At 38.6% G+C, this 27,401-nt stretch overlaps 2 protein-coding genes across 2 annotated transcripts in view; one reads left to right on the forward strand and one right to left on the reverse strand.

Annotated features, from left to right (window-relative positions):
- The window catches only part of LOC139936013 (guanylate cyclase soluble subunit beta-1-like), a 62,314-nt gene extending 56,751 nt beyond the window's left edge, over positions 1–5,563 (forward strand). Inside the window, exon 8 of the mRNA XM_071930711.1 lies at positions 2,244–5,563. Coding sequence (XP_071786812.1) covers positions 2,244–2,385 — 142 coding nt within the window. The 3' untranslated portion in view covers positions 2,386–5,563. The remainder of the gene's footprint in view (positions 1–2,243) is intronic.
- A 1,261-nt stretch (positions 5,564–6,824) lies between these two features.
- Positions 6,825–26,378, reverse strand: LOC139936014 (L-aminoadipate-semialdehyde dehydrogenase-phosphopantetheinyl transferase-like). Its single transcript, XM_071930712.1, has 5 exons — positions 25,716–26,378; positions 25,102–25,336; positions 24,724–24,845; positions 23,374–23,592; positions 6,825–9,740 (listed from the first exon to the last, which is right to left on the reverse strand). Exons 1-5 carry the CDS (start codon positions 25,857–25,859, stop codon positions 9,585–9,587), a joined length of 876 nt encoding a protein of 291 aa, XP_071786813.1. The 5' UTR covers positions 25,860–26,378; the 3' UTR covers positions 6,825–9,584.
- Positions 26,379–27,401: the final 1,023 nt, after the last annotated feature.

Below are 27,401 nucleotides of genomic sequence, written 5' to 3' on the forward strand. Positions count from 1 at the left end.
GCTACTATTTTAGTGAGATGCTAGATTGAATACAAATTTGGACTCAATTGGTCATTGAAGTTGCAAGATAACAATGACAGAAAATGCACATCACTGCACAATAAAAGGCTTCAGACTTGAAGTCTTTTAATATTTGTGTGAGAAATCACCCCTTTCCATGATACTTCAGAGGGAGCCGTTTCTCAAAATGTGTTATGCTATCAACAAATCTCCATTGCTCATTACAAAATAAGTTTTGAAACTTACAATTATTTTGAGTAATTACCATTATTGTCCAGCGCCTTTAAAGCCATTATCCACTTTTGGTACAGAAAGAAGAAAAAAGTTCACAGATTTACAAATAATTTACAGGGTTTACAGAAGGTAATGGTGAAAGACTTATCTTGAGATATTATTCCATGAAATGCTTTACTTTTTGAGAAAACATTCAAACAATTATCAATTCTCGATAGTGAGAATTACGGATTTATTTTAAACACATGTCACGACACGGCGAAACGTGCGGAAACAAGGGTGGGTTTTCCCGTTATTTTCTCCCGACTCCGATGACCGATTGAGCCTAAATTTGAACAGGTTTGTTATTCTTTATATAAGTTGTGGTACACGAAGTGTGAGCCTTGGGCAATATTGTTTACCGAAAGTGTCCAATGGCTTTAACGTTCAATAACAGTTGCTGCTCTCATACACAATAACTGAATAACTGAATTGAAAACTGTTTGTACACGTACTGTACAGCTACATTGATTGACCATGACCTTGAGTTTACTATCAATTGACGCCTATAGTTCTGAAAATAGAACGGGCCAGGATAAGTGCACTTGGGAAAACGCTGACCAATGCAGTGAAGGGAAATAATGACATCATTGCCATAACAAACATTTAATTGTGCATGCATGAAGACATCAACTTACTCACATGTACAAGCAACGTTTCTTAAAGCGAGACCCCAAGCTTTAATCGCCACAAATCGTGCACACATCCTTTTTACTTTCTTGTGTATAATGTGAACTGTATATAATGTGAAAAACGATCAGTTTTGGCTTTAGAGAAGGGAATCTACCCTAAAAGATTCAAGTACTTGAGCGAATTCGTTATTGACGACAATGCTATTTAAAGGAACACGTTGCCTTGGAACGGAATACTCCCATAAATAACCGATCGTGTTAGTTCGCGACGTAAATGGAAAACCACTTGTGTGGATCATTATATTCTACTTTTAAAACATTTTTCTAACCATATGCATTTTCATAACAAACGGTTTCAAACGCTTTTTATAGACCAACTCGTCCGATCCAAGGCAACGTGTTCCTTTAACTCTCTCCCTTTTCTATGTCACTGAAACAAAAATGAAGTTGTAGTTTTTATCATCACTTGTACTTGTCACAAGAATCAAGCGAGCGAAATTGTATATCTACAATATTTGTCTGTCAGGGACCGGTAAATAATGTATGGTGCCTCCGAAATGGTACCCGAGGGAACGGTGATAAAAGGTAGCCAATTCGGCTACGGAAATCATTGTGTTATATCCAGACGTGTTTTGATTGTTAAGTTCATCTTATGGGTTTGGAAATGAGTCGAGCGATCATATTTTCCAGGAAGAATTCTGTACGACACAACGGTATGATTGATATGATTAGTGTAATACGCGTCACATGTCATCCGTTATTTCACCATGTATATCTATGGCCGCAACGCTCCAAAATTCTAATACATGGCAACAATAGGCCCGTCCAATATGGATCACAATGGACGCCTCGCAGCGTCGTTTCCAAAACAATCGTTCCCCGTCCGTTTGTAAAAATGAGACGTCTTATTACAGCGGACAAGGTTGGTGTTTACATGGAGTCATCACGTTGTGCAGAAGTTATTCATTTTGATTTTGGGATGGGCGCGAGTTTCCCTGTTTATTTGTTTTATTGTGAACAAGATTCAAATAACAGGGATTTATGTGTGAGCGACATTTTAACTGCGATGATACTTTGCTATGTTCAGCAGCCTGAGCTGACCACACCACACCAGTCGCCCCTTTTAATTAACTTGATAAATGTACTTTTATCCAACAGCCTGATACAACCACACCCAATACGCCCTACTGGATGGGTGCCATATTTGTTTTGTAACAAGGGTTATTTTCTTTGACCCTAATACTCAGGTGACTGGTGGAACCACACCAAGTACTCCATATTGAATGGTTTCCACCCTTTGATTAAAACTGTATTTATTTACTCTTCCACCCTACTCAGGTGCCTGATGGAGCCACAGAACCACGACCCGACGTTTCATTTTGAATACAGGGGGCCAATCGTCATGAAGGGCAAGAAGGAACCAATGCAGTGCTGGTACCTGACGGAGGCAACCGACGGGGAGATCCAATCAGAACAATAGAGGCTTTTCTTTGAAGGAGAGAACAATAGGGGATCATTCTTTGAAGGAGAGAACAGTACAGGTTTATATTACTTTAAGGAGAACCAAAACCAAAAGCCTAAAACCCAACACTAAAGCAACCCTTCAATAATGCTCAGGGAGTGGTCTTACAAAGGGAGTGGCCTCACAAGAGAGTGGTCTTGGAGGGGAGTGGCCTTACAATACATTACATAATGATCACCATTTTAATCATTACAACCGCAACCATCTCCATATCAACCATCACCATCCTACAATCACCACCATAATCATAACCATCTTTACCATCATCATTATCTAAATCATCACAATCTTAATCATCACCATCTTATCATCACCATCTTAACCATCATCATCAACATCTTAATCATCACCATCTTATCATCGCCATCTTAACCATCATCATCAACATCTTAATCATCACCATCTCAATCATCACCATCTTAATCATCACCATCTTAACAACCACCACGATCTTAATCATAACCATCATCACCATCACCACCATCTTTACCATCATCACCATCTTAATCATCACCATCTTAATAATCACCATCTTATCATCACCATCCTAATCATCACCATCACCATCTTTACCATCATCCCCATCTTAATCATCACCATCTTAACAACCATCACGATCTTAATCATATTACCATCATCACCATCACCACCATCTTTACCATCATCACCATCTTAATCATCACCATCTTAAACATCATCACCATCTTAATCATCACCATCTTAATCATCACCATCTTAACCATCGCCATCTTAATCATCACCGTCTCAAACATCATCATCTTAATCATCACCATCCAAGCCTACATCCGTATGGACTGTAAAAGGGGTAACCCTGTTTCAGCCCGAGGAGTAGGTGGCAACGGCCTCTGGAATAAAACAATTGTAGCCCAAACCTTGAAGTGGCCTTCAGGCCTTGTGTGTCTGGCGACTTGCATAAAAAAAAACATCACCATCTTAATCATCACCATCTCAATCATCATCACCATCACCACCATCTTAACAACCATCACCATCTTAATCGTAACCATCATCACCATCTTAATCACCAGCGCTTAAAAACCTTGTATCAAGCGATGAATAAATGCATGTTATTACATTATTGTTAATCATCACCATCTTAAAGGCAGTGGACACTATTGGTAATTGTTAAAGACTTGCCTTCATAGTTGGTGTATCTCAACATAAACATAAAATAACAAACCTGTGAAAAATTGAGCTCAATCGGTCATCGAACTTGCGAGATATGAATGAAATGAAAAAAACACCCTTGTCACACGAAGGTGTGTGCGTTTAGATGGTTGATTTCGAGAGCTCAAGTTCTAAATCTGAGGTCTCGAAATCAAATTCGTGGAAAATTACTTCTTTCTCGAAAACTATGTCACTTCAGAGAGTGCCGTTTCTCACAATGTTTTATACCATCAACCTCTCCCCATTACTCATCACCAAGAAAGGTTTTATGCTAATAATTATTTTGAGTAATTACCAATAGTGTCCACTGCCTTTAATCATCACCATCTCAATCATCATCATCTTAATAATCACCACCTTAACAACAATCACCATCTTAATCATAACCATCATCACCATCTTAATCATCAGCGCTTAGAAACCTTGTATTTAGCGCTATATAAATGCATGTTATTACTATTATTGTTAATCATCACCATCTTAACCATCATAACCATCTTAGTCATCACCATCACCATCATTACCATCATCACAATCATAATTATCACTATCTTAATCATCACCATCTTATCATCACCATCTTCATCATCACCATCGCCATCTTTACCATCACCCCCATCTTAATCATCACAATTATCATCACCATCTTAACCATCATCACCATAAACCCTTTCATCATCACCACCATCATTTCTCTTCATCACCATCATACTGATGTCAATTGTCAACAATGAGAAACACTTTTGCCTTAATCAAATTTAAGAAGGACATGTTAGATTTCGGAGACCTTGCACTTCTCCATCAATACAAATTCCGATACAAACACAAATAATTATTTATATTTAAAGAAATGATATTCTCAAACGACGGTAATCAATTCATTGGTCTGGTTTCGAATCTCTATCAATGGTACCATTACCAAACCTCATAATTGAAATCAACACCAAAAAGGGCCAGTCTACTTCGCTGTTAGCATCCAATACGTTAAAATTATACATGCACAGCTGTGTTACTTCATCACAAAGTTGTTTGGCTTTAAGGCATTGGACACATGTGGTAATTGTCAAAGACCTGTACTCTCACTTGGTGTATTCCAATGCAAAACATAACAAATCTGTAAAAAATTGGGCTCTTTTTGTCATCGAAAGTGTAATTGATAGTAGTGAAAGTGTTGCACAAATCTGTGTGCTGCCCAGATGCCTGCTTCAGGCTCAAAATTACGTTATTTTAGAGGGAACCGTTTCTAACAATGTATTTACTATCAACAGCTCCCCATTTGTATGCTAAAATCTATTTTGGGTAATTACCAATAGTGTCCAATACGGTATAAAGTAGCATATATCTATACTGTGTGGTATCCCATGTTGTTATTCAAGTGAGTGGTCTATGGCGATACAAGCAACATGCAAGAAACTCCCAGATCAAATTACGGCATTTCATACTTGAAGAGTCATTCCCTTGTCGAGTTTATCTAACAGCCTTTATCAAAGCCAATTGTAAGTCTAACACCTACGTATGGTGAACGTGATTCAGAAGCAATAGCACAGAGTCAGTGTGAGCCTACATAGGCACAGGCGTCACGCTAGAAGACAAAACGTATCCGTGCGTATGAAATTCATTTTTTTTTTTCACAATCCCATCAGGGGAGAAAATGAGATGAGTGCCCGTCAAATGTCAATGGAATCCCCCAGGGCGAGTCTTGGTGATGAGGCCAGCCTCGATGGATGATGGCTTGTTAATCAGAATTATAAGATTTAGAGGGACGAGTGACGAGTTGGCTCTATTGGAGATTAATGGCAGGTGGTTTGTTATGGTTGGGAAGCCGTCGGGATGTCAGTTGTAAGGAGTGGTCTTACAAGGGAGGGGTCTTACTCAAAGGGGAGTGGTCTTACAAGGGAGTGGTCTTACAAGGGAGACTTCTAGGAAGTGGTCAAAGGAGTGGTCTTACAAGGGGATTGGTCTTCAAAGGGTCCGTCTTACAAGGGGAGTGGTCTTACCAAGGGGAGTGGTCTTACAAGAGAGTGGTCTTACAAGGGAGTGGTCTTACAAGGGAGACTTCCAGGGAGTGGTCAAGGGAGTGGTCTTACAAGGGGATTGGTCTTCAAAGGGTCCGTCTTACAAGGGGAGTGGTCTTACCAAGGGGAGTGGTCTTACAAGAGAGTGGTCTTACAAGGGAGTGGTCATACAAGGGAGACTTCCAGGGAGTGGTCAAGGGAGTGGTCTTACAAGGGGATTGGTCTTCAAAGGGTCCGTCTTACAAGGGGAGTGGTCTTACCAAGGGGAGTGGTCTTACAAGAGAGTGGTCTTACAAGGGAGTGGTCTTACAAGGGAGACTTCCAGGGAGTGGTCAAGGGAGTGGTCTTACAAGGGAGTGGTTTTAATACAATGAAGACTTCTAGGGAGTGGTCAAGGGAGTTGTTTTATAAGGAGAGTGGTCTTACGATGAAGTGGTCTTACGAGGGAGTGGTCTTACAAGGGAGTGGTCTTACAAGAGAGTGGTCTTACCAGAGAGTGGTCTTACCAGGGAGTGGTCTTACAAGAGAGTGGTCTAACAAGGGAGTGGTCTTACAATAAAAGTGGTTTAATAGAGAGAAGGAGTAGGAGTGTTCTTGCAGGGGTAGTGGGCTTTTGCAAACCAATTTACAAGTACTTTACACAATAGAGAATAATACAAGGTTGCTTTTGTTCTAGTGGTACCCCAAATCAGACTTCTTCAGAAAACAAACATCAGATCAGCACTGGCAGAACCCCATAGCTGTTTCCTTTAAGGGTGTGTGATTTTCGAACAAAGTGGTCCTAGAATAGACTGCGAGGGGTGTATTCTCATGGGGGTTTGTCTTACAGAGATAGCGGTCTTTATAGAAGGGGTGGTCTTGGTGAGTGGTTTTGCAAGGAGAATCAACTTGCACACGGAGTGGTCTTAAAATGGGAGTGTTTTTTTTAAGAAAGTGGATCAGTTCATATAAAGAACAAAAAACTACTTCCAGTTATAAAACGAGTATATTTAGTTTGTTCGAAAGATAATTATTTGTTAAGGTTAATTTCATGAGAACAAAAATAGGTATGTACGGGGGAATATTTATGAATTATATTTTGGGTTTATTCTCAAGTTGAGGTGCAAAGACATCATCAAAATATCATGAGGTAACGTTATGGTCCTGTTAAAGCGGCTGAAGTTGTCATGGAATAAACAAAACTAACAAATGAAATATTGCTGAGGATGATCAGTTGGCTTTTTAATTTGTTAAATTTAATTAACATTGAATCATGTAACATCAAAATGAGTGGGGACTAACCCTGACTCCGAATAAAACTAAATTAAAGTTGACAAATAAAAATATATATATAAAAGTGTACAGTCTAACGATTTGATAATAACTTTGAAAATACATTATTAAAGGATGTTCCCAGAAAGAGGTTCAACTATTGGAAAAGAAATACTGTTTTATATTTTAATTATACAATAATAATAATGTTCGCTTTAACAAAGGCTTTGAGTAAAACAAACAAAAACTTCAAGTACTTAAAGTACTAATGTACAAAAATGTGAACTATTTATTATAAATGTAAAAAGTGTATGAATTTTCCAAAATATTGTCACAATAGAACAGAGTATATTGTTAAAATCAATAAATGTAGTCAGAAAATAGCATATTATAATGTTAATAACAATGAAAATACATTCACTGTTTTATATTACAAGGGAGATTGTATCATAAGAGAAATGACGCACGAAATGTGTTTAGTTCTGGTGGGTGTTTGCTAACCCAAAATGACACCTTGCCAAACTACCGACTAGCACATACACTAAACAGTTTCCAGGCAAATTGCTTAAAGACAGTGGACACTATTAGTAGTTTTCAGTCTTCCTACTTGGGGTATGTCATGTATAAGATAAGAAACCTGTGAAAATTTGAGCTCAATCGGTCATCGAAGTTGCGAGATAATAATGAAAGAAAAAACCCTTGTCACACGAAGTTGTGTGCTTTCAGGTGCTTGATTTCGAGCACCCACATTCTAAATATGAGGTTATCGAAATCAAATTCGTGGAAAATTACTTCTTTCTCGAAAACTACGCTAATTCAGAGAAGCCGTTTCTCACAATGTTTTGTACCATCAACAGCTCTCCCTTACCTACATTTTATACTAACACTTGTTTTGAGTAATTACCAATAGTGTCCACTGCCTTTATAACCAAATTAGCGGTAAGCAATCTGCTTAGCAGCTAGACTTCATTTAGTCTCTCATGTGTTGAATGTATGCATCTCTGGAGGGAGCCGGACAGTATTTTTTGACGAGAGTGTATGAATTCATATCTTAACATTATAGAGAATATCTTGTATATATATATAACACAGTGACCGATTGTTATTTATTGTAAAAAATAAAATACTATCTCAGCGGTATGTACTTTGATTGTTACAGAAATCCTTTTGTAAATAATAAAGACTCTTCAAATTTATTTATTAATTATCGGAATAGTTTTTCTTCACATATAAAAGAAAATAAAAACCCAGAAACCTAATTTCCTTGACCTCGTTTTCAATTTATCTGTTTGTCCCATCTCCAAAGTGTTTACGTTTGTAATAAAGATGCCTCGAAAAATATCTGCATAACCTCTGCTATTTGCTAACAAATGCACGGAGGTATAGGAAGAGTCTTAGATTAATTGGAGACGTTGAAATGATATGTCCCCATCTTAGAGGTACGAGACATAGGGGTACGTGGTGGCGATTGATGGGTAACAGACAAAAATCTTGCTTAATTTCAACAAAGACTCATAAAAAACCCAAATGAATACAATTATGGTAACTAGGCCCCCCTACCTATCAGGCCTTGAAATAATCCACGGAACCCACATCAACAGGGGCCAATTTCATAGAGCTGCTTAAGCAAAGAATTTGCTTAAGCGCGAAAATATCTTGCTTATTTTACACATGTTACTGGCCAAAAATTCATGCCATATACATTGCTTGTGACTGGTATTTAGCTGTTGTTTACTTAGCATAACAATTGAGTGGAGTCTTGGCTGGTAGTCTGATTTTACTAAGCAAGGATTTTTTTGCTTAAGCAAAATTATTTGCTTAAGCAGCTCTATGAAATTGGGCCCAGACCACCATTGATATCAATATAACCATTCCAAGGCTGGAAGAAGAAAATAGTCTGGTTCCTATTTGCATAATGACTATTAGCATTCGTTATTGACAAGGAACAAGACCAAGATGGAGGCAGCATGATAAAGATCTTTTACCGTGGTGCCCTGTGCTCTTGCCGCGGTGCCCTTTGTTTGCAAAGTTCCAATATATTGGTGCACGTAGACATTTTCCTAATAGAAGGGCCCCTTATGAGAGGAACATTGCTGTGCCCCTGAGAGCGAAGGTCTAGGCCTGATGAATTGAACCTAAGGGGTGTGGGTCTTTGACTTAGAGGAACCACGAATTTAAGATAACAATAGTCCTGAAAACCCCCCACATATACTACATTGGAAGTTGCAGAATGAAAGCTCTTACGCAATGAGTTTCATGCATGTTAAACTGTGGGAGCTGCACTTAAAACAGGAAAGGGAACTTCAAGAAAGTTTAAAATAATTACTTCAACTTCTGTAATTGTGTTGTTATTATGTCGTCGTGTACAAAAGTTTGTTTTGTTTGGTTTGCTGTATTTTCTTTTCTTTTTCTTAGTCCGCCGCCCCCCCACCTTTTCTGGTAGGGGTGAGAAGTCATCCAGTATAAAAAAAAACCCTCAAAATAATAACTTGTTTGATGTTCACGGTGGATAATTATTTTCAAGTGCCATCCAGGATGGCAAGTCATCACTTTCTATTCCGTGTCAAAATTAATTCCACTGTCAGAGATAAGCTATCAACAGAAAGGGGGAAGTCCTTACACATTGTTTATAATCATCGAATTTAAAGTCCATTAAAGTCAGACTCAGACCTTGACACTTTGGGGGAGATGTTATCATTACATTTATTTCTTAACGAGACCCTTTGGTCTTTCCTCCTTCTTATTAAACGTCTCCCAGTACGAAGCATCTTCTGGCAATAACGGCTCCGCTGAGGAAACCAGTTCCGGGAACTTTAACTCCTTAAAGACAGTCGGAGGAACAGTGATGTCATCCGACACCTGTAACGAATTGGAAATAAATAAATGATGTCAGAGAGTCGGAAGACGGTGTTGGTCCAGAGGAAGAAACGCATGCAGGAAGTGTTTCCACCACGAAGGATGTGATAGCGATTATAGAATCAGGCATAGCATGTTTGCTTTGTTTTTGAAAGGACGAGGAAACCAAGGAAACTGTAAATTCCTACAGGAGCATTTCAAGGGCACCGAGGCAATGAACCTTGGGCATGGAGGCAATCGCCGTCGTTGCCTCCGCGGAGCATCGGGCAGGCAAACCTTAAAGCTAAGCCAAGGCCTGTATGCTTCGTTTTTGAAAGGGCGAGGGCACCAAGACATTTTGTCCTAGGCAAAGGGCACTCTATGAGAAAATTGTAAACTTCTACTGGAGCTTTTCATGGGCACCAAGGCAAAGACCAGGGGGCATGGAGGTTAAGTTAAAGTTTCCTCTGTGAAGTATCAGGTCTGTAGAATGTTAGAATGTAGAATGTTAGCGAGGAGGGGACTAAATCTGTTATACAGGCTAAAGAATTTAGCATGCAGAACGGCCTTTCCTATGATAGGTCAGAGACAATATTTAACGAAGATGGAAAATTATGACTGTGTTATTTAGTGTTATGTTTTGGAGATGTTATCAATGTTTTAACATGTAAATTAATTTTCCATTTTATCTTTTTTAAATGGACAATAAACTAATTGAATTGAGTTGAATTGAGAAGTAAAATACGTTCAGGAGGGGATATAGAAGTAGAACGATATTCAGAATGTGATGGCGGAGTGGTTAAGAGCATCGAATTCAGGTTTTTTGGTCAAATATTTGGTCAACTGAATGTCATTGGAGTGCTTGGGTCATTGGAGTGTGGGTTCGGGTCCTCGTCTTGACAATTGTGTCCTTGAGCAAGATCCTTTACTATAATTGCTTCTCTTCACCCATAGGGTTACATACGAGGGTAGAGGTTGTAGAGGTTGATCTGTTTTATCAAGGAAGACATTTAATGCTAAGGAAATTGTTGTGCTTAGCAGCTCTATGAAATGGGGCCCAGGGCACTAATGTAAAGCGCAATGAGACGTTATTATTACAATTATTATGAGCAGAGTTTGATTCTCAGGAAGGAAGCGTTGGTAGATTACCATCTAATTATTTTTGACATGGAATACAAATGCATCAGGTTACAGAATGAAGACGTTACAATTAGGGAATTCGGTATGAGAAAAATAACCTCCAAAGAGAAAATTGGAAAAGATAGCATCTCACCAAGATGAGGAAAAGATAAACCAGGATGCTGAAGACGAAGGGTGAGGAAAGAGAGGCATTTGGATCTCAATAATTTATGAGGGTGTGTCGTTAGATATTCAGGAAATGGGAGAAGGCGGCTATGGAAATACTCCAGATAGGACATGATAATTAGTAAACGGTAATCAAGACTGTAAGGTTCTGAGAAGAAGGGAAGATTTGACGTCAAACTTAGACAGAATGATGTGGCGGTGTTTTTAAGAAAGGCTGAGCAATCATCAAGAAATGTATGAAGCCCGTACAGTGTATTGTTATTGGGAGCAGATGAAATAGAGACCTCAGTAACTAAACAAAATTATTTGAAGAAGACAATTCTTCAATCCGGGTCACGTGGAGCCTGACCCATTTCAGATATGGGTAAAGACTTAAAGCGAGTTTGTAGAGTGTTTTGGCGTACAGAGACGCGTGACATATAATGTAAATCGGTCAATCTGTCAAGCGTGAAGCCTTTCTCAGATTCAAATCTAGGTTTGAAATTACCCCCTTAATATCTTAAACTACAATACTTCAAATGTTGTCGTTTATAACAACGTTTTAAAATATCAACAGCTCAGGAGCGCTTCTTTACCAAAGTAAGTTTTGTTTATGGTCATCACTTTATTGATCACCAAAGGTACAAACCCCCTTTGAGGACAAGCAACGACGATGTGTTTAAAACTAAGAAGCTTACGTCCACGTGAAACAAAAAATAAGTCTACAGAACTGAAATCTGATCAGTTAAAGAGTTTGACGACACCTAATCCATGTATCGGCCTCAGCCCTAGTGGGGTTGGAACCGAAGTCCCTCGGGGTTGGGGCTAAGTCACATAGTGGAGAGTACAAACATTCAAACTTGTAAGGACCAGCCGGTGGCTTTGTTGGAAAGATACATGGGAAAGCCGAACTTGTGGAGAATTTAGACTGAGACGTGACATGTAAATCAGTTTATTTTAAAGTAGTGAAGTTGACTCCACCAATTTTGAGTCCGTCTTTGTGTTGAATCTGATCTTACGAAAATCCTTTTTTTTTAAAACATATATAAACAGTTTCACGAACAAAAATTCGAAATGTTTTAAAAAGGGTACAGTGCTGTTTTCTTTTACAAAATCAGAGCTGCATATTCACTTGGGCATGGAAATAACTAATATTCCATGCCGTTTCCCTCAACAAAACAAACCCGTATAGACAATCTTAAAACCAGTATCATGGAGAAAATGAAGCTAAGGAGAATTGAGTGTTGCTCTGTAGGACACAATGTGCAACTCAGAATGATAAAAAGTGCACCAGATACATCCAAAGTATGATCAAGCCACACAAGCACACGGGCAATTAAAATGTTCTTACCCATCAGCATTGGCCCAATTTGATAGAGCATAAAAGCAGCAAATACTGCTAGTAGACACATTTCTGCTAAAAGCATAAACGAACAGGATACCAGTCACATATTTAGCATGCAACACGGTAGTTTGTCTAGTAACCTAATTCTGGTAAGCATAATTTTGTTATGCTGAGCTGCTTTTTGTGCTGAAATTGTGAAATTGGGCCCATCCATCTAAAGTTTGATTATACATGATGAATTTTAAGTCAAGAGTTTTATTCCCGGAGTGTAATATCTTGCAAAGTCAAGACTGACTGATCTAGAAATACAAATCTTGTACAAGACGTTACTCCAGATTTGGTCCAATCTTGTGCAACGGGTACTTAAAATCCCTTCCAGCTTGGGACCACTGGGCACACTTTCTTTAAAATCGAACAGCAGGACACCAACCTCTTTAAAAAGTTGATTGAAAATCTCACTGGCACCAAGAAGACCTAGATTCACCCAAATTCCCACATCCTGTTACAAGACATTTTCGTAATATTTCTGATTAAATGGGGGCGACAAAGGATGGGGCGATATGTCCACTTGGTGCCTCCTTCATCACTTGCTTCTTTAACATGCCTAGCATGTAAGCCTCGAGGTGCCCGTTTGGTTTTGACAGTACACGTAAATCCAAATCTTTGCCAACAGACAATATCTGGAGATAATGGCAACCTTAAAAGCATTGTACCCTTAGTTTTGGGGAGCCTTTCGATTGTTTAACCTATACATTAACTAACCTGTGTGAAAATCTCATTTCAAAAAGTGGTCATCAAAATTTCTGATATATCGCCGAAAATCCGGAGCGAGTATGCCCACAAGGGAGGAATTATCCTTACGTTGGGGCAAAAACACTGATATCTTTTTACATAACCAAACTCTTTCGAAGTGAAATGTTTCTCAACATGATTCATACTATCGGAAGCTTGCTGTAGGCTTCTAAATAAACCAAGAGTTTGTAATTGACAATAAGAGTGATTGCCAAACGTTATACATTCCCTTTAAAGGCAGTGGACACTGTTGGTAATTACTCAAAATAATAATTGGCATAAAACCTTTCTTGGTGACGAGTAATGGGGAGAGGTTAATGGTAAAAAACATTGTGAGAAACGGCTCCCTCTGAAGTGCCATAGTTTTCGAGAAAGAATTTTCCACGACTTTGATTTCGAGACCTCAGATTTAGAACTTGAGGTCTCGAAATCAACCATCTAAATGCACACAACTTCGTGTGACAAGGGTGGTTTTTTCTTTCATTATTATCTCGCAAGTTCGATGACCGAGTTAGCTCAAATGTTCACAGGTTTGTTATTTTATGCATATGTTGAGATACACCGACTGTGAAGGCTATTCTTTGACAATTACCAATAGTGTCCACTGCCTTTAAATGCACTGTCTACGTTTGGTAATTACGAAAGAATACATATTAGCTGACAAACGTATTTGGGAACGAGCACAGAGCTGTTGATAACACATTGTGAGAAACGGTTCCCTCTGAAGTAATGTAGTGTTTGAGAAAGAGGTAATTTGTCACTCCAAAATTAGACTTCAAGCGAAGCCTTTGATTTTGACCTACTGAAAGCACACAAATTTGTACAACAAATGTGTTTTTTCTTTCGTCATTTTCTTGCAACTTCGATGACCAATTTAGTAACAATTTTCACAGGTTTGTTATTTTTTGGATATGTTGGGATACACCAATAAAGAATACTGGTCTATGACGATTACTGAGAACGAATATCTTCCCTTTAAGTTAATCTGATTCCAAGACAAAGATCACGACGAGACATATAAAGAGATTAAAGCCATTATACACTTTCGGTAAACAGTATTGTCCAAGTCCCACACTTCGTGTATCACAACTTATATATAAAATAACAATCCTGTGGAAATTTAGGCTCAATCGGACATCGGAGTCGGGAGAAAATAACGGGAAAACCCACTCCTGTTTTCGCGCGTTTCGCCGTGTCATGACATGTGTTTATAACAAATCCGTAATTCTCGTTAACGAGAATTTATATTGTTTTACCGTTTTCTCAAAAAGTGAAGCATTTCATGGACTAATATTTCAAGAGATGTCTTTCACCATTACCTTCTGTAAACCCTGTAAATTATTTGTAAATCTGTGAACTTTTTTTTTTTTTTTCTGTACCGAAAGGGTCCAATGGCTTTAAAACATGAATTATCTTAAAACTCAATTTGAAGACGGGTTTTATACTTGGGATATCCCCCTTGTGGTGGGATATTTTAAGCATTGCTTCAGGATGCTTGTGGTTATTGCCAGATTTTGTTGAGAGGATGAGCTTCTTAGAGCAGCGGTTGATAAAGTAAACCGTCTTAAAGTTGAGGCACTGGTGAAGTACGGTTTGTTTTTGCCTGTTTACTTCAAAGTAGAAAGTATAATACCGGTCAGTCCCGTTGGTCTTGTTGGTTTACTGGGCCCAACTTCATGGCTCTGCTTACCGTAAGCACATAACCGGCGCTTACGGAAGCAGGGAGTTCTGTGCTTACGACAAGCGTATTACACGGGTTAGCGGCGAATTTTGGCTTCTGTGCGTGCGTACTCCACGTTTTGTTACTAGGCATTCTACGCTTACAAGGCTAGCGTAGAAATTCGGCGCTTGCACGTAAGCGGGGAATCGTGATCGTAAGCGCAGAATTCGGCGGTAAGCAGAGCCATGAAATTCGGCCCGGCTCTTGATTGGCAAATGTCGTGGGTTTGAACCCCAGCCGAGTTATATGCCTGGGATTTTTTTCTCATTCATGCGCACATTGGTGTAAATGTTGGTAAAACAAAATAATAAATGTTCATCCGGTAAACTATCGGGAATAACACTTTCAAAACAAATCGCGTCAGAAATGATCAAAATCCGGATCGTGTAATAGTCCCGCCCTGACCTACTACAGGGTCACTGTGACCAGGATTCTGTGTAAAATTGACCTAGAAATGAGTCAGACTGACGTAGAGTCCGAGTAAAAATTCCATTGTTTTAGCCACTTTCTGTGTCCACCTAGTTGCAGCATATATTTTGCAGCTTATGCGTGACAAAGTCCTATGACACGCAATACAGTTCACCAGACAGGATAGTCTCATTACCTCGTTACAATCAACCTTGTACCCCTTCTTATTATCAGCGAAATTTGATCATATATAATAATATTTACATCTGAAAACAATCGGGAATACTAAGTCATCCGTAATGAAACATACCCTCATTAAAGGATCATAATTACACAATATTAATTAGTGGCTGCTCTATCTCTAATTAAGAATACTAACAGGTCTATTAAAAAAGATACTCTAATACGTTCTATTGTTTTGGAGGAAAAACAACTTTGGTAATGGGGTAATTAATTAAATATTCACAAATTGCATTTGCAGACTTCTGACGTCGGAACCTCTTGCTGAAAAACAGCCTCAAGGAATGACAACAAAAGACAAAATTCCATTAACCCAGACAAAAGGGATATTAAAATAAAATAATAAAAGGACGTAAAATTTCAGCAAAGTGAACAGTTTATGGCGTCATAATAAATTTGCAGCTAATGGGTTTGTATGTAGGAGTGCTTCTTTTGGGCAAATGAATAGCGACAAAAATAAATATATCAAACCAAGAATTGTGTGTGTTGCTGCTGCTATTAATAATGTTGGTATTTTATTGTTGTTGCTATTTCTGTTGTTGTTGTTGTTGTTGTTGTTGTTGTTGTAGTTGTTGTTTCATTTTTCTTACCTTTTTGTTTTTATAACCCCTTTAAAGATCAAACTGTTTCAAAAGTAATGATTTTGGGGTTGAACAAAGAATTGACTAGAGTGGGAATTGACTAGAGTTCGAATCCCACTCTAGTCAATTCTTTGTTCAACCCCAAAATCATTTCAAAATTTACCCAGTCAGTTTCCCTTGTGGTTTATATTGATGTTTCAAAAGTAATCTACGAAAACAAAGTTATCTTTAATAAATACAAATCCTAATGAAAACCATTCAAAGTTGTTCATGAATAGAGCCTCTTACAAATGCCCACACAAACATAATACACAGGCCAAGTGCAATAAAACAAATAAACAAATTTACAGCCTTGACAATAAAAGTAATTCACAATGCGACTGCTGGAGCTACTGTTTGTTGCCAACAGTCGGAGCATCTTGGAACACAACAACGAACATTCATTCCCTCTCGAATGGGAGTATTCATGACCTTCAGAGAATACTACATACTTTTCCTCTACATTTAATTAATGTAAAATGTAAAATTAAATTACACTATGATAATGAAGCTGTGGCTGTTCCCCGTGACATTCATTCACACTATAATTAAGAACTTGATAGACACAATCGGAGGGAAGTGGTTCATGCATTTTGCCTATTGGTGGACAATGGGACAAATAAGCCTTTTGCTTTTAAGCTCAATTCGTACATCCAGCTCAGATAAATGAAAAGATTTCATTTACAAAACAGGCTTTGTTTTTGAAATTTTTCAAAAATGGTTTGTCTGTTTGTTGGATTTGGAGTATAGCTTTTGGATAGTCTATCTTAAAATTATCGTAAACATTTATGTTTGACCTAGTCGAAAGATCATTTGTTTGCATAAAGCATCTACTTTTCTCTCAAAAACACAAAAATGAGGCGACACAAAATAACTGTCTTATGATTAAGAGATATCATGATATTAATTTGATACAACGACAGAAAGTGTCTGGCACACTATATTACACAGACCTGCATATTTTCTTTTTGAATATTTTTCATTATCGAGTGATTCATTAAACATTCACGTCATGGTCGCGTATTTATGATATTTATTGGTTACTTTTTAATTTTCTTATTGTTACCATTATTTGGGACGTATGGCACTCAGCTACTCCGCTCATACAAGAGGTTTCAGGTTTATAGGATTTGAGGCATTGCATGGTGAGGTATCAATATATATTTGGTTTGCAGTAACACCATGTGTGTGTATCTACTTGCCAGGTAGAGTTTGTTCTTTAGAGAACTGTCTTTCTTTATTCTTCTATACCGTAGAGTAGCTTTATCGGATGTTCGGGAGACTTCTAAGTTCTGAAAAGAACTGTCCTGCTTTTTAACTACTACACGGACAAGGTTATCGAACATTGGCTGGGACTACTACTTTAGCTTATAGGATCGTAATTATCTATACTGCCGCAGAGTCAGTTATTGAATTGGTCTCAACGTTTCGACTAGCTCCCCCTAGTCATCGTCAAGAGAATTGGGCATAGGTTTATTACAATCAAGGTCGTTACCATTACCTCTGATTGCTACAGTGTTCTACCTCCCTAATTTGAAGTAACTATTAATTTGTCTCTTTGAGTTTACATCCACACTAATGTTAATTGCAATTACTACTAAGCGAAGCTTCCTGTGTAATACAATCAACCTTACTTGGGTCCAAATTTGAAAAGGGGACAATTAATGACAAAACTCCCGGTCGGTTTATGTCATATTACATTTCCATTAGTTTCGACAACGAAGAACACATTGTCAGCCAAAAGGCAGCCAAGACTGAGTTTATAATGAACATGGGTTCAAAAATGGATGTTACTTTCCGGTAAGTGCAAATTCAACAAAATCTACCCGTAAATCTACCCGTAAATATTAAATACTAATAATAGTGGCTTCTTGTAGAGCGCCCAGGCATGGCGCTCATGGCGAAGTGTCAAATAGAATGAACATTAATAGATATGAGCACATAACATATTGATATGTTAAAATAGATATACTGCTCGTATACAGTTGGTCTATTGTGAATCAACTGAAATAATGATGAGGTAAAACCCACTCGATTCATCCAAACGGGATGTTGTTTGACAGTGGAAAAAAAAAAAGGACGAAGACCCCAAGAAGGTCTAGGAGCAGGCCTGGAATTGAACCTTTGAGAGGGCAAGGCCATTTTCAATTTGCATATAGGACCTTTTGGTAAAGGGAACCCTGTGAGGATATTGTTTCAAGGGCACCAAGGCATTTAGAAAACTGGGGGCAGGAAGCAATCGCCTTCGTTTCCTTCGTGAAGTACCAGGCCTCACGGTTCCATTACTAGAGGAAATCTTAAAGTATGTGGGAAACTTTTGAAGGGGCACCAAGGCCAAGACCAGTGGCAACATAGGCCATGCCCCACCTCCCACGTGTTCTCTTTGTAATTCCAGGCCAATGGGGGCCACGTACCTAAGATCAAGTGACTAACTCTGCCTGTGTGCCAAATTTCATATAACTGCTTAGCAGAAAATACTGCTTAACAAATTAATTTGCTGAGCAACAAATATGTGGGACATCAGTCACAACAATGCTATCTTTATGGAATGATACCTGGTAACTTGTTTTTGCTAAGTATCATTTTCCTGTGCTTAGCAGGTTTTTGGCTATTTTTGTATTTTTGCCCCGAACAATCCAGGGTGCTTACGTGGCCGAGCGGTCAAGAGCACCGAATTCAAACTCTGGTGTTTCCGATCAGCAGAGTGTGGGTTCGAATCCCCAGCCGTGACCCTTGTGTCCTGAAGCAAGACACTTAGCCATTGCTTCGTCCTTCGAACCGGACGTAAAGCCGTTCGGGTCCCATGTGTTGTGTAACGCATTGCACTTATCGAAAAGAGAAGGGGTTCGCCCCGGTGTTCCTGGCTGTGGCTGCTGTATGCGTCGTAGCAACTTGTAAAGCCTTATAAGGTGCTACATAATTGGGTCTCAGAATTCATCACTGCAATAACCTATCTGTCTGAGAGTTTGTATAATACTCAGCGCTTTGAGTACCTTGTTTGGTGGATACGTGCGCTATAAGACTTCGATATTATTATGTTATTACATTCTGTGAACTTACTCCCTCGATCATGAATTACCACAACTAATAAAAACGGAGGTTGGAATAAATTGATAATGAATATTCCAGATGAAGGTAGGGAGCATTGGTCTTTCTCAAAGTCGGCATTGGCTGACTGATCGATCATATCTTAATGACTTTTCTGAATTAGTTTTTAGATACAATTCAGTTGATTTTGTTCCATTGTCACTTCCGGGTAAATTATCATCTTCACCTCCCATGGCAGCTGTGTAGTCCCCTTGCGAACACAATTAAAAACCATCCCCCTTGAGACGGGCGGGTGTTAATAATGTCATCAAGATCGTTAATTGTTAAAGTAACATTGTATCTTGTATCAACAGCTTGAAATGTGTTATTAACAAAAACACAACAGGACATGAAACTCATCAATACACGACACCTGCCGGAACATCAGAAGACATGTCGACCTTTGACCTCCCCCACGAGGGCATTGTCATCATCATTTATCATCTTTGCACCAATTACAATCCCAAATCTTATCTATTGTCCGACCACATTTTGTTGTGTTGTGTTAATGAATAGATGTCATTTACAGATTGTTAAATCCACCTGCGACCACCATCATCACTGTATAAAGATGACATTGACAAGACGACCATGCCCGGGGAATATTATGTATAGCGGTCTGAACTGATCAAGAGCAATATAAGCCTGCTACCTCGGTATATACACAGCAATCCATAACGATGCCAGTATCTAATTGCCCATAAAAAAACAGCTGGTTTTCAAAGAGGGGCACTTCCAAAGGAATTTCATAATGCAGTGTTTTGTCAATCTCATCGGTGACGCCACATATGTTTCAATGATTAAAAATAGTATAGCCTTTAACTAAGCTTGTATATTAACGGTGGGGAGATATTACAAATTTGGCGTTGGTTTTCTCGACCAGCAGCAGGACGAGTGACTATTTTTTTTTTTTCTATTCCAAAGGCACTTGACACTATTGGTATTTACCCAAAACAATTAATACATAAACACTTAATTGGTAACGAGCAACGGGGACGGTATAACACATTGTGAGAAACGGCTCCCTCTGAAGCAAAGCGTACTTTTAGAGAAAAGTGTAATATTTCTCACTCAAATATTAAAAAACTTCAGGCCTGCCTGCAGCCTTTTTTGTGTCTGAAAGTACACAAATTTGTGCACCAATGGTGTTTCTTTCTCTAGTATTTAAATGACCAATAATGAGTTCAAATTTCCACAGATGTTACTGTATGCATATGTTACTGTATGCATATGTTGAGATACACCAAGTGAGAATACTGGTCTTTGACAACAACCAAACGTGTACAGTGCCTCGAAGTGTAGATAGGCAGAGAGAGGTAGCCCGACCTTGACAAATTAAGAGCGCTTTTTAACTCCCCCTCCCCCTCTCTCTCTCTTCCCATCCTAACTAAAGGACTAATTAAAAAAGAGGAGGTCATCCTCTGTGCACATTATTGCCGCATATAATTGCTGAAATCAAAAAGCTTTTAAGATTGGACATTTTCAAGCTATTGTTGTTTAGAGATGCACTCATCTCAGACACGCGATTCATTAAAGCCGTTACATTCAAACAACAAATTGCCAGACAGAAATGACATTGTGCATGGTAGGTAATGTTTTGTTTTTGTTCTGCGTCATTTAATTTTATTTCATATAAGACAATGTATAAGACGACTTTGAAAATTCTCCGGGCGTCTACCCTCCGGAACTTGATAATATCTGCTGGTATCTTTCCTTTTCGAGTCTAATGAAACTGGCAAAAAAGATTGAAATATAAGCGACGACTTTTAACAACCTCAAAGAAAGACTTAAGATGATAGTACATTAATTGCATTAATTCAAGGACAGAGTTGCAAATGCTATTGGTTGTAAAATCAGCATCAGTGTTTCCTTCACACTGCAAACAATCCGTTGAAAACAATATATCTCAACAAAACAACATGGTTAACTCAATCTCCCGTCCACCCCCCCCCCTCCAACACACAAACAAACAATCTTAATAAAGTATTTGGTGGGTTGGTTAACTCCACCCCCTCCCTCCCAGAACCAATGCATGTTACTTGATGGTTCCTGCGCACCCTTTCCAGAATCAGTGCATTATAGATTTAATGTTGACTGTTTACGCCTACCCCCCCCCCCCCCAGAAGTGCATTTGATGGTTCACATCCCCTCCCTCCCAGAACCAATGCATGTTACTTGATGGTTCCTGCGCACACCTTCCAGAATCAGCGCATTATGTATTTGATGTTGACTGTTTACGCCCACCCCCCCCCTCCCCCCAAGAAATGCATTTTGTGGTTCACATCCCCTCCCTCCAAGAACCAATGCATGTTACTTGATGGTTCCTGCGCACACTTCAGTGCATTATGTATTTGATGTTGACTGTTTACGCCCATCCCCCCTCCCCCCAAAGAAATGCATTTGATGGTTCACATCCCCTCCAAGGTATTTATTTGATTGTTCAAGACCATCCCTCAAAGAATCAATTAACTTTGGATTTAATGGTGTCCCCCCCCCCCTCTATATCAGAGTCAATGTTATGTATTGGATGGTTCACACCCACATTCTCCCAGAATCGAAGCATTATGTACTTGATAGCTACCCCTCCCACAGTCAATCAATATGTGTTTTATGAATCTCCAAGAAACATACTGAAGGTAGTCCAAAGATATCTCTAACTGGTAAACAACAAACATAGAGCACCAACCATGGTCTAACACTGCCAAACAAAGTCTCCTTACGCTCATCAATCTCCAAGCATACCAGCATAGTTTTATAACACAAAATCAAGATTATAACCACAGAGTACAACCACAGAGAACAGTTCAACTATCTATTGCCCATTAATTGGATGTTCAGTATGAATACAATATATTTTGTGGTGAAGGTAAAGTGCGCCCTCAGTGTTATTGACTTCAGCACTTCTTTAATCTCAACCACTGAGGGCAGCAGATCTAAGTAGAGGATGGATGAAATTACAGATATATGCACGAAGATAACATTACTGTTGAGCCTAGGTTTCGAAAAGAGCCACAGGCTAATCATGATTGCATCACTATTTAATATAAAAGAAAAGCGATCATTTTAAAGTATATTAAAATCTTACTTTTCCCACTTTCCCAAACTCTAGTGCGATTACCAGGGCAAATGGTAAACATTATGATACGATAGGTTTTTTTTGTAAACAATATGATAGCATTATAAGATCAAAAGTATCATGGATGATGAATACAATCTTTAGAGTTGGGAAAAACGGCTATTAAGCAGATTTAAAGGCATCAGATATTACGCAATCATAGGCAGGCAAAATAATTTAAACACAACTTTAACGCAACAGTCCTAAGTTCTGCTGTAAAGCTCAGAAAGATGCCCAACTCTGTCCGGTTTGGGACTGCTGTTACAAAAAACAATTGCTTATCACTGAAACAGACTCATACCAATCGTACCCAAGTCCAAACACTTGGGGTAGGCTTTGGCGGTCGTAACCAATAACTATTTCAGTTGAGTTGGTCATTGGTTAATCGCTGGCCAACTGACCGGAAAAGTTATTGGTCACAACCATCAAATCGCACCCTTGGTTTATCATAGAGTGGAGCATTTTGGAGGATTATGGGAGGGTCTCTCGACAAAGACACTCAGGGGTTAGGGTTAATCATTAGTGTATCCCCTTTGGCTAAAGGGGGAAGCGGGGTTAATTTGCCAAACACTGTACACAGATAAAACCATTTAATCTTATTTCCAAAACAAGGTAAAACAAACTTTTTTGCTGTCTCTTTCAAACTTTATTTTTTCATGCTGTACACAAACTTGTTGTGCTCTATTTTATCCAAATACGGGAGAGCAGTTGCCCCCTGCCCCCCTGGAACCCTTGGGTGATACCACTATAGACGGTATGCACATGACCTCATTAACCATCATCTTTGATGAAATGTGCACGCGTGCAAGGCTGTTATTGGCTGAGAGGTATACCCGAGCACATTTCCATTTTTAATCACCAAATAAGAACATGGAAAAATGTAATCCAGAGGGCCCTCTCCAGACTGGGCACTGGGTGGTCTGTGGAGGAGGCAGAAGTGGCAGCTCAAGACCGGTCTATTTGGAAGCTTCTCACCAGACAGGCAGCCGGTGCAGAAATGCTTTGTGCAATCCATGTAAAGGGCAAACAAAAAATTCAGGACTCACCCCATGTGGTTTCTTGAGGGCGACACAAACAAAATGAAGATCGTCCAACTTAGATTCGTGATAAGCCCATGTGGTATCGAGTTTGCCGTCAAGATAAAACTCTGTATCCGTTGTGACAACTCCTTGCTGTAGAGCGAGTGTCTTTGGATGGAATTCAATCCTCTGCAGATTAAACCCTAAACCGATTCCGATGGCTTTGATGTAACTTTCTTTCAAGCACTGAAATGATAAAAATAAAATGATACAAATAATTTGGGCATTTATCACAACTATTAAAGACACTGGACACTATTGGTAATTGTCAAAGACCACTCTTCTCAAAATAACAAACCTGTGAAAATTTGAACCCAATCGGTCATCGAAGTTGCAAGAGAATAGTGGAAGAAGAAAAAAACCTTGTCGCACAAGTTGTGTGCTTTCAAGATGTTTGATCTCCAGACCTCAAAATCTAATTCTGAGGTCTCGAATTCAACCTCAAAAATTTTAGTGAGAAAATACTTCTTTTTTAAAAACTATGTGATTTTAGAGGGAGCCGCTTTTTACAATGTATTCAACAGCTCTCCAATGATCGTTAACAAGTAAGTTTTTATGCTAACATTTATTTTGAGTAATTACCAATAGTATCCACTGCTCAGTTCCTTGAATCATACAATTGGTGTAATGTGACCCATACAGTGCCCAATTCTCTAGAACTCCTTAAAGCCCTTGGACACTTTCGGTAAACAGTATTGTCCAAGGCCCACACTTTGTGTATGACAACTTATATGTAAAATATCAAACCTGTGAAAATTTAGGCTCAATTGGTCATCGGAGTCAGGAGAAAATATCAAGAACCCACCCTTGTTTCCGCACGTTTCGCCGTGTCATGACATGTGTTTAAAGTAAATCCGTAATTCTCGAAGACGAGAATTGATTTTTTTTTTTTAATGTTTTCTCAAAAAGTAGAGCATTTCATGGAATAATATTTCAAGAGAAGTCTTTCACCATTACCTTCTGTAAACCCTGTAAGTTATTTGTAAATCTGTGAACTTTTAATTTGTTTTCTGTTCCGAAAGTGTCTAATGGCTTTAAAGCAGAAACTATAACTAAACACATTTCTGCATGCACGCAGCATGTAATTGTGCATTCATATTGGCCAAAAACTAATCACGCTCATGCATTACATTTCCCCTAAAAAAAGGGCTAAGCAACAAGTTGCTCGAAACTAGTCAAAAATGGTACATTATGATTTGTAATTTTGACTGGTAACCCATTTCTGGTAAGCACAATTGTTTTGTACTCTAATGTTTTTGCTACTCTAGCTTTTTAAAATTGGGTCTAACCTCGCAAGTCACAACTCTAATCACTTACCCAGAATCTGTAAAACATTTCTAGTTGTTTCCACTCTGTGCCTTCTGCCTTCACAACGGTCCATTCATGGGGAGTAAACTGCTTTGTCATGATACGGAAAAACTCTGGAATATCTGGTGTTCCTTTGGATGTATAAAATAAAAAGTAAATCAAGATATTTTGTTAGAAAGGTGCAGAAGTGACGATTAAACAATGAAATCTCTGTACTTGCTCTTTAGGCCTAATAATTTTAGGACTTTTTTTTCAATTTCGAGGCATGTTAGTTGATCATTGTACTCTACTTTCAAATTATCTATCTAACCATTATGCATTTCATAACAAACGGTTTCAAACAATTTCAAAGAATGTTTTCCTTTAAAATCCTGCTTCTGTACTCACCTCTGCTTTCAACCTTCATAACATCAATGCCACATGAGAACTCTGGCTCGGCAGCCAACACAGTAAAGTCTCCCTGGTGTGATGCATTGAAGTTAAAATTAGGGAAGAATTCTGGATCTGCAATGAATTCATTGCACAGGTAAGGTTTGCCTTTCTCGGTCCGGGCTAGACTGATGTCTTTCCATGGGAAATTTAGGGTATCTGTAATCACTTTCCGTAACAACAGTCTCCCAGCCTAGAAAAAAATCAAACAATTTAAAACAACATTTTGAATAAGAGGGTAACATTTTGTAAGGTATGGTTCCCCACAGTTGGATAACTTTCCGTATGGAGCCACCACTTTTCCACTCTTTTTTTAACAAAAAGGGATATATCTCATTGAGGTAAATTAGATACTATATTATTTCATATCAAATGAAAAAGTGGTGGCGCCATACGGAAACTTTTCCACACAGTTTAATGAGCAGAAAGTGTTCAATCCATCGGCCAGACACACTTTTCCCAAAACGCACTCATGCGCACGTATTAATGTGTATATCGTGCAAGATACAGTTGATACGTCACGAAAATATTTACAACTGTGCTTATAAATCATAAATGACATTTAATCTCACCATGGAAGCTTTTCCATCTTTTGTGAATACAAACTGTCCAATCCTTTCCTTTTCTTCCTGTTGAATACACCTTGATGCGAGAGTCCATTCAGCCTGGGTTGGATTCCAGGCACCGAATCGGAAGGCCCAACGTACACTCCCCATTTTATGAATTAATTAATACTTAAAAAGAAGAAGCAGAAGCAGAATTCTCCGTGGATCCTTGTCCGTTTGTTTTGCTTTTAAGCTAGAAGACCAGAGGGTGTCACTGTCAGCATGGTCAGGGGACCAGGAAGCTAATTAGGCCAAATGTGTGCCGTTGAAGATGAATCCCCACTTGAGGGTTGTGACTGGAATGTCAACTATCACGCAGTCCGTTCGATGAATTTAAGTCCCGCCACGCCCACACCGTCCGAATACACCAAAACAGTTTTACGGCAACAACGCACACTTGTCCTTGACACTGTTGCCAACAGTGTTGGTTTCCTTTCTCTGCCCAACGTAAATTTGAGTCTGTGCAATGCAGTCTGAGAACAACTTGCTGCCTGGACTAGGCTTGGGGACACTATACACCGTTGTAGGAGACACTCACATACTAGTTCTAGGAATGTGACAACAAAACGATTTGACTAATCTAAAAATCCGGTTCAGAGCACACAAACATCCGTGTTTGTTTCGACGGGCGCAGACATCTTTGTTATTAGAAAACAGCGCCACCTGTTGAATTGAAAGGGATTGAGGTCAGTTAGCAATTGAGGGCGCTCTTTAGGTCTTCGGTAAAAATTGTAGTAAAAACAAAAATTATTTTAGTCATAGCCGTTGTGTTTATTAAGTAAGAATACTTTTGTTGGTGAGGATTACTGGGTCATCATTGAGCAAAATTGAGCCAGATAATTGTCAAGTGAAATTAGTAAAAGATATTCATCCAGAAAATATTTATGGTTCCTAGACTTATGATTTTTGTTATACTGTACGTGACTTTAGTTGAATGAGTCGTCATTTCCTTGGAGATAGTAGGCCTTCTATGTTGGATATGTACCTTTTATTTATTAATTTAGTTATTTATTTATTCATTTCCAGTACATACAAAGCAAACAGTACATACAAAGAATAGGCAATGAAAATATGACTATACAGAGAACAAGCCTGCGGATAACCAAAAAGCGAAAAATAATCACTATCTAAAGGCGATCCAGACAATAAAAATAACAAAGGCACAAAAGGGCACAAGGACAAAACGACAAAATAATTGCACATCAAATATCATATCAAATATAAATATATATAAAAACTACAGAAAATTCATGAAATTTTGTATTAAATAATAAAATAATATAGATCAACCAGAAGACCACGCATCCTCGCTCCTTTCAAAAAAGTGATTGTCTTTCTAGACAATTAAAGACTAAAACCAAACCCCAACGAGGACAAAGGAGAAATTTAAAAAACCTGCCTGCTCCAACGGAATTTTGGGTATTTCTACTGCATGGAAAGTGTAGGGACGAATATAAAAAAAACAAAATAACATTGTTTAGGTTTTCTCGGTCAAATTCGGCAAATTAGCCTTCAATTTCATTTTCATAAGTTCGAATTAAAGCGGTTTTGCCTCTCCAGTTGGTACTGCGTTTCAAATTCAGAATTCGGCCATTCAATTTCGTTTTGAGTTGAGACAAATTCCTTTAGCACTCTTTTCAATTAATAGCGTAT

Source organism: Asterias amurensis, chromosome 4 (assembly GCF_032118995.1).
Source record: "Asterias amurensis chromosome 4, ASM3211899v1".
NCBI classification, from domain to species: domain Eukaryota; kingdom Metazoa; phylum Echinodermata; class Asteroidea; order Forcipulatida; family Asteriidae; genus Asterias; species Asterias amurensis.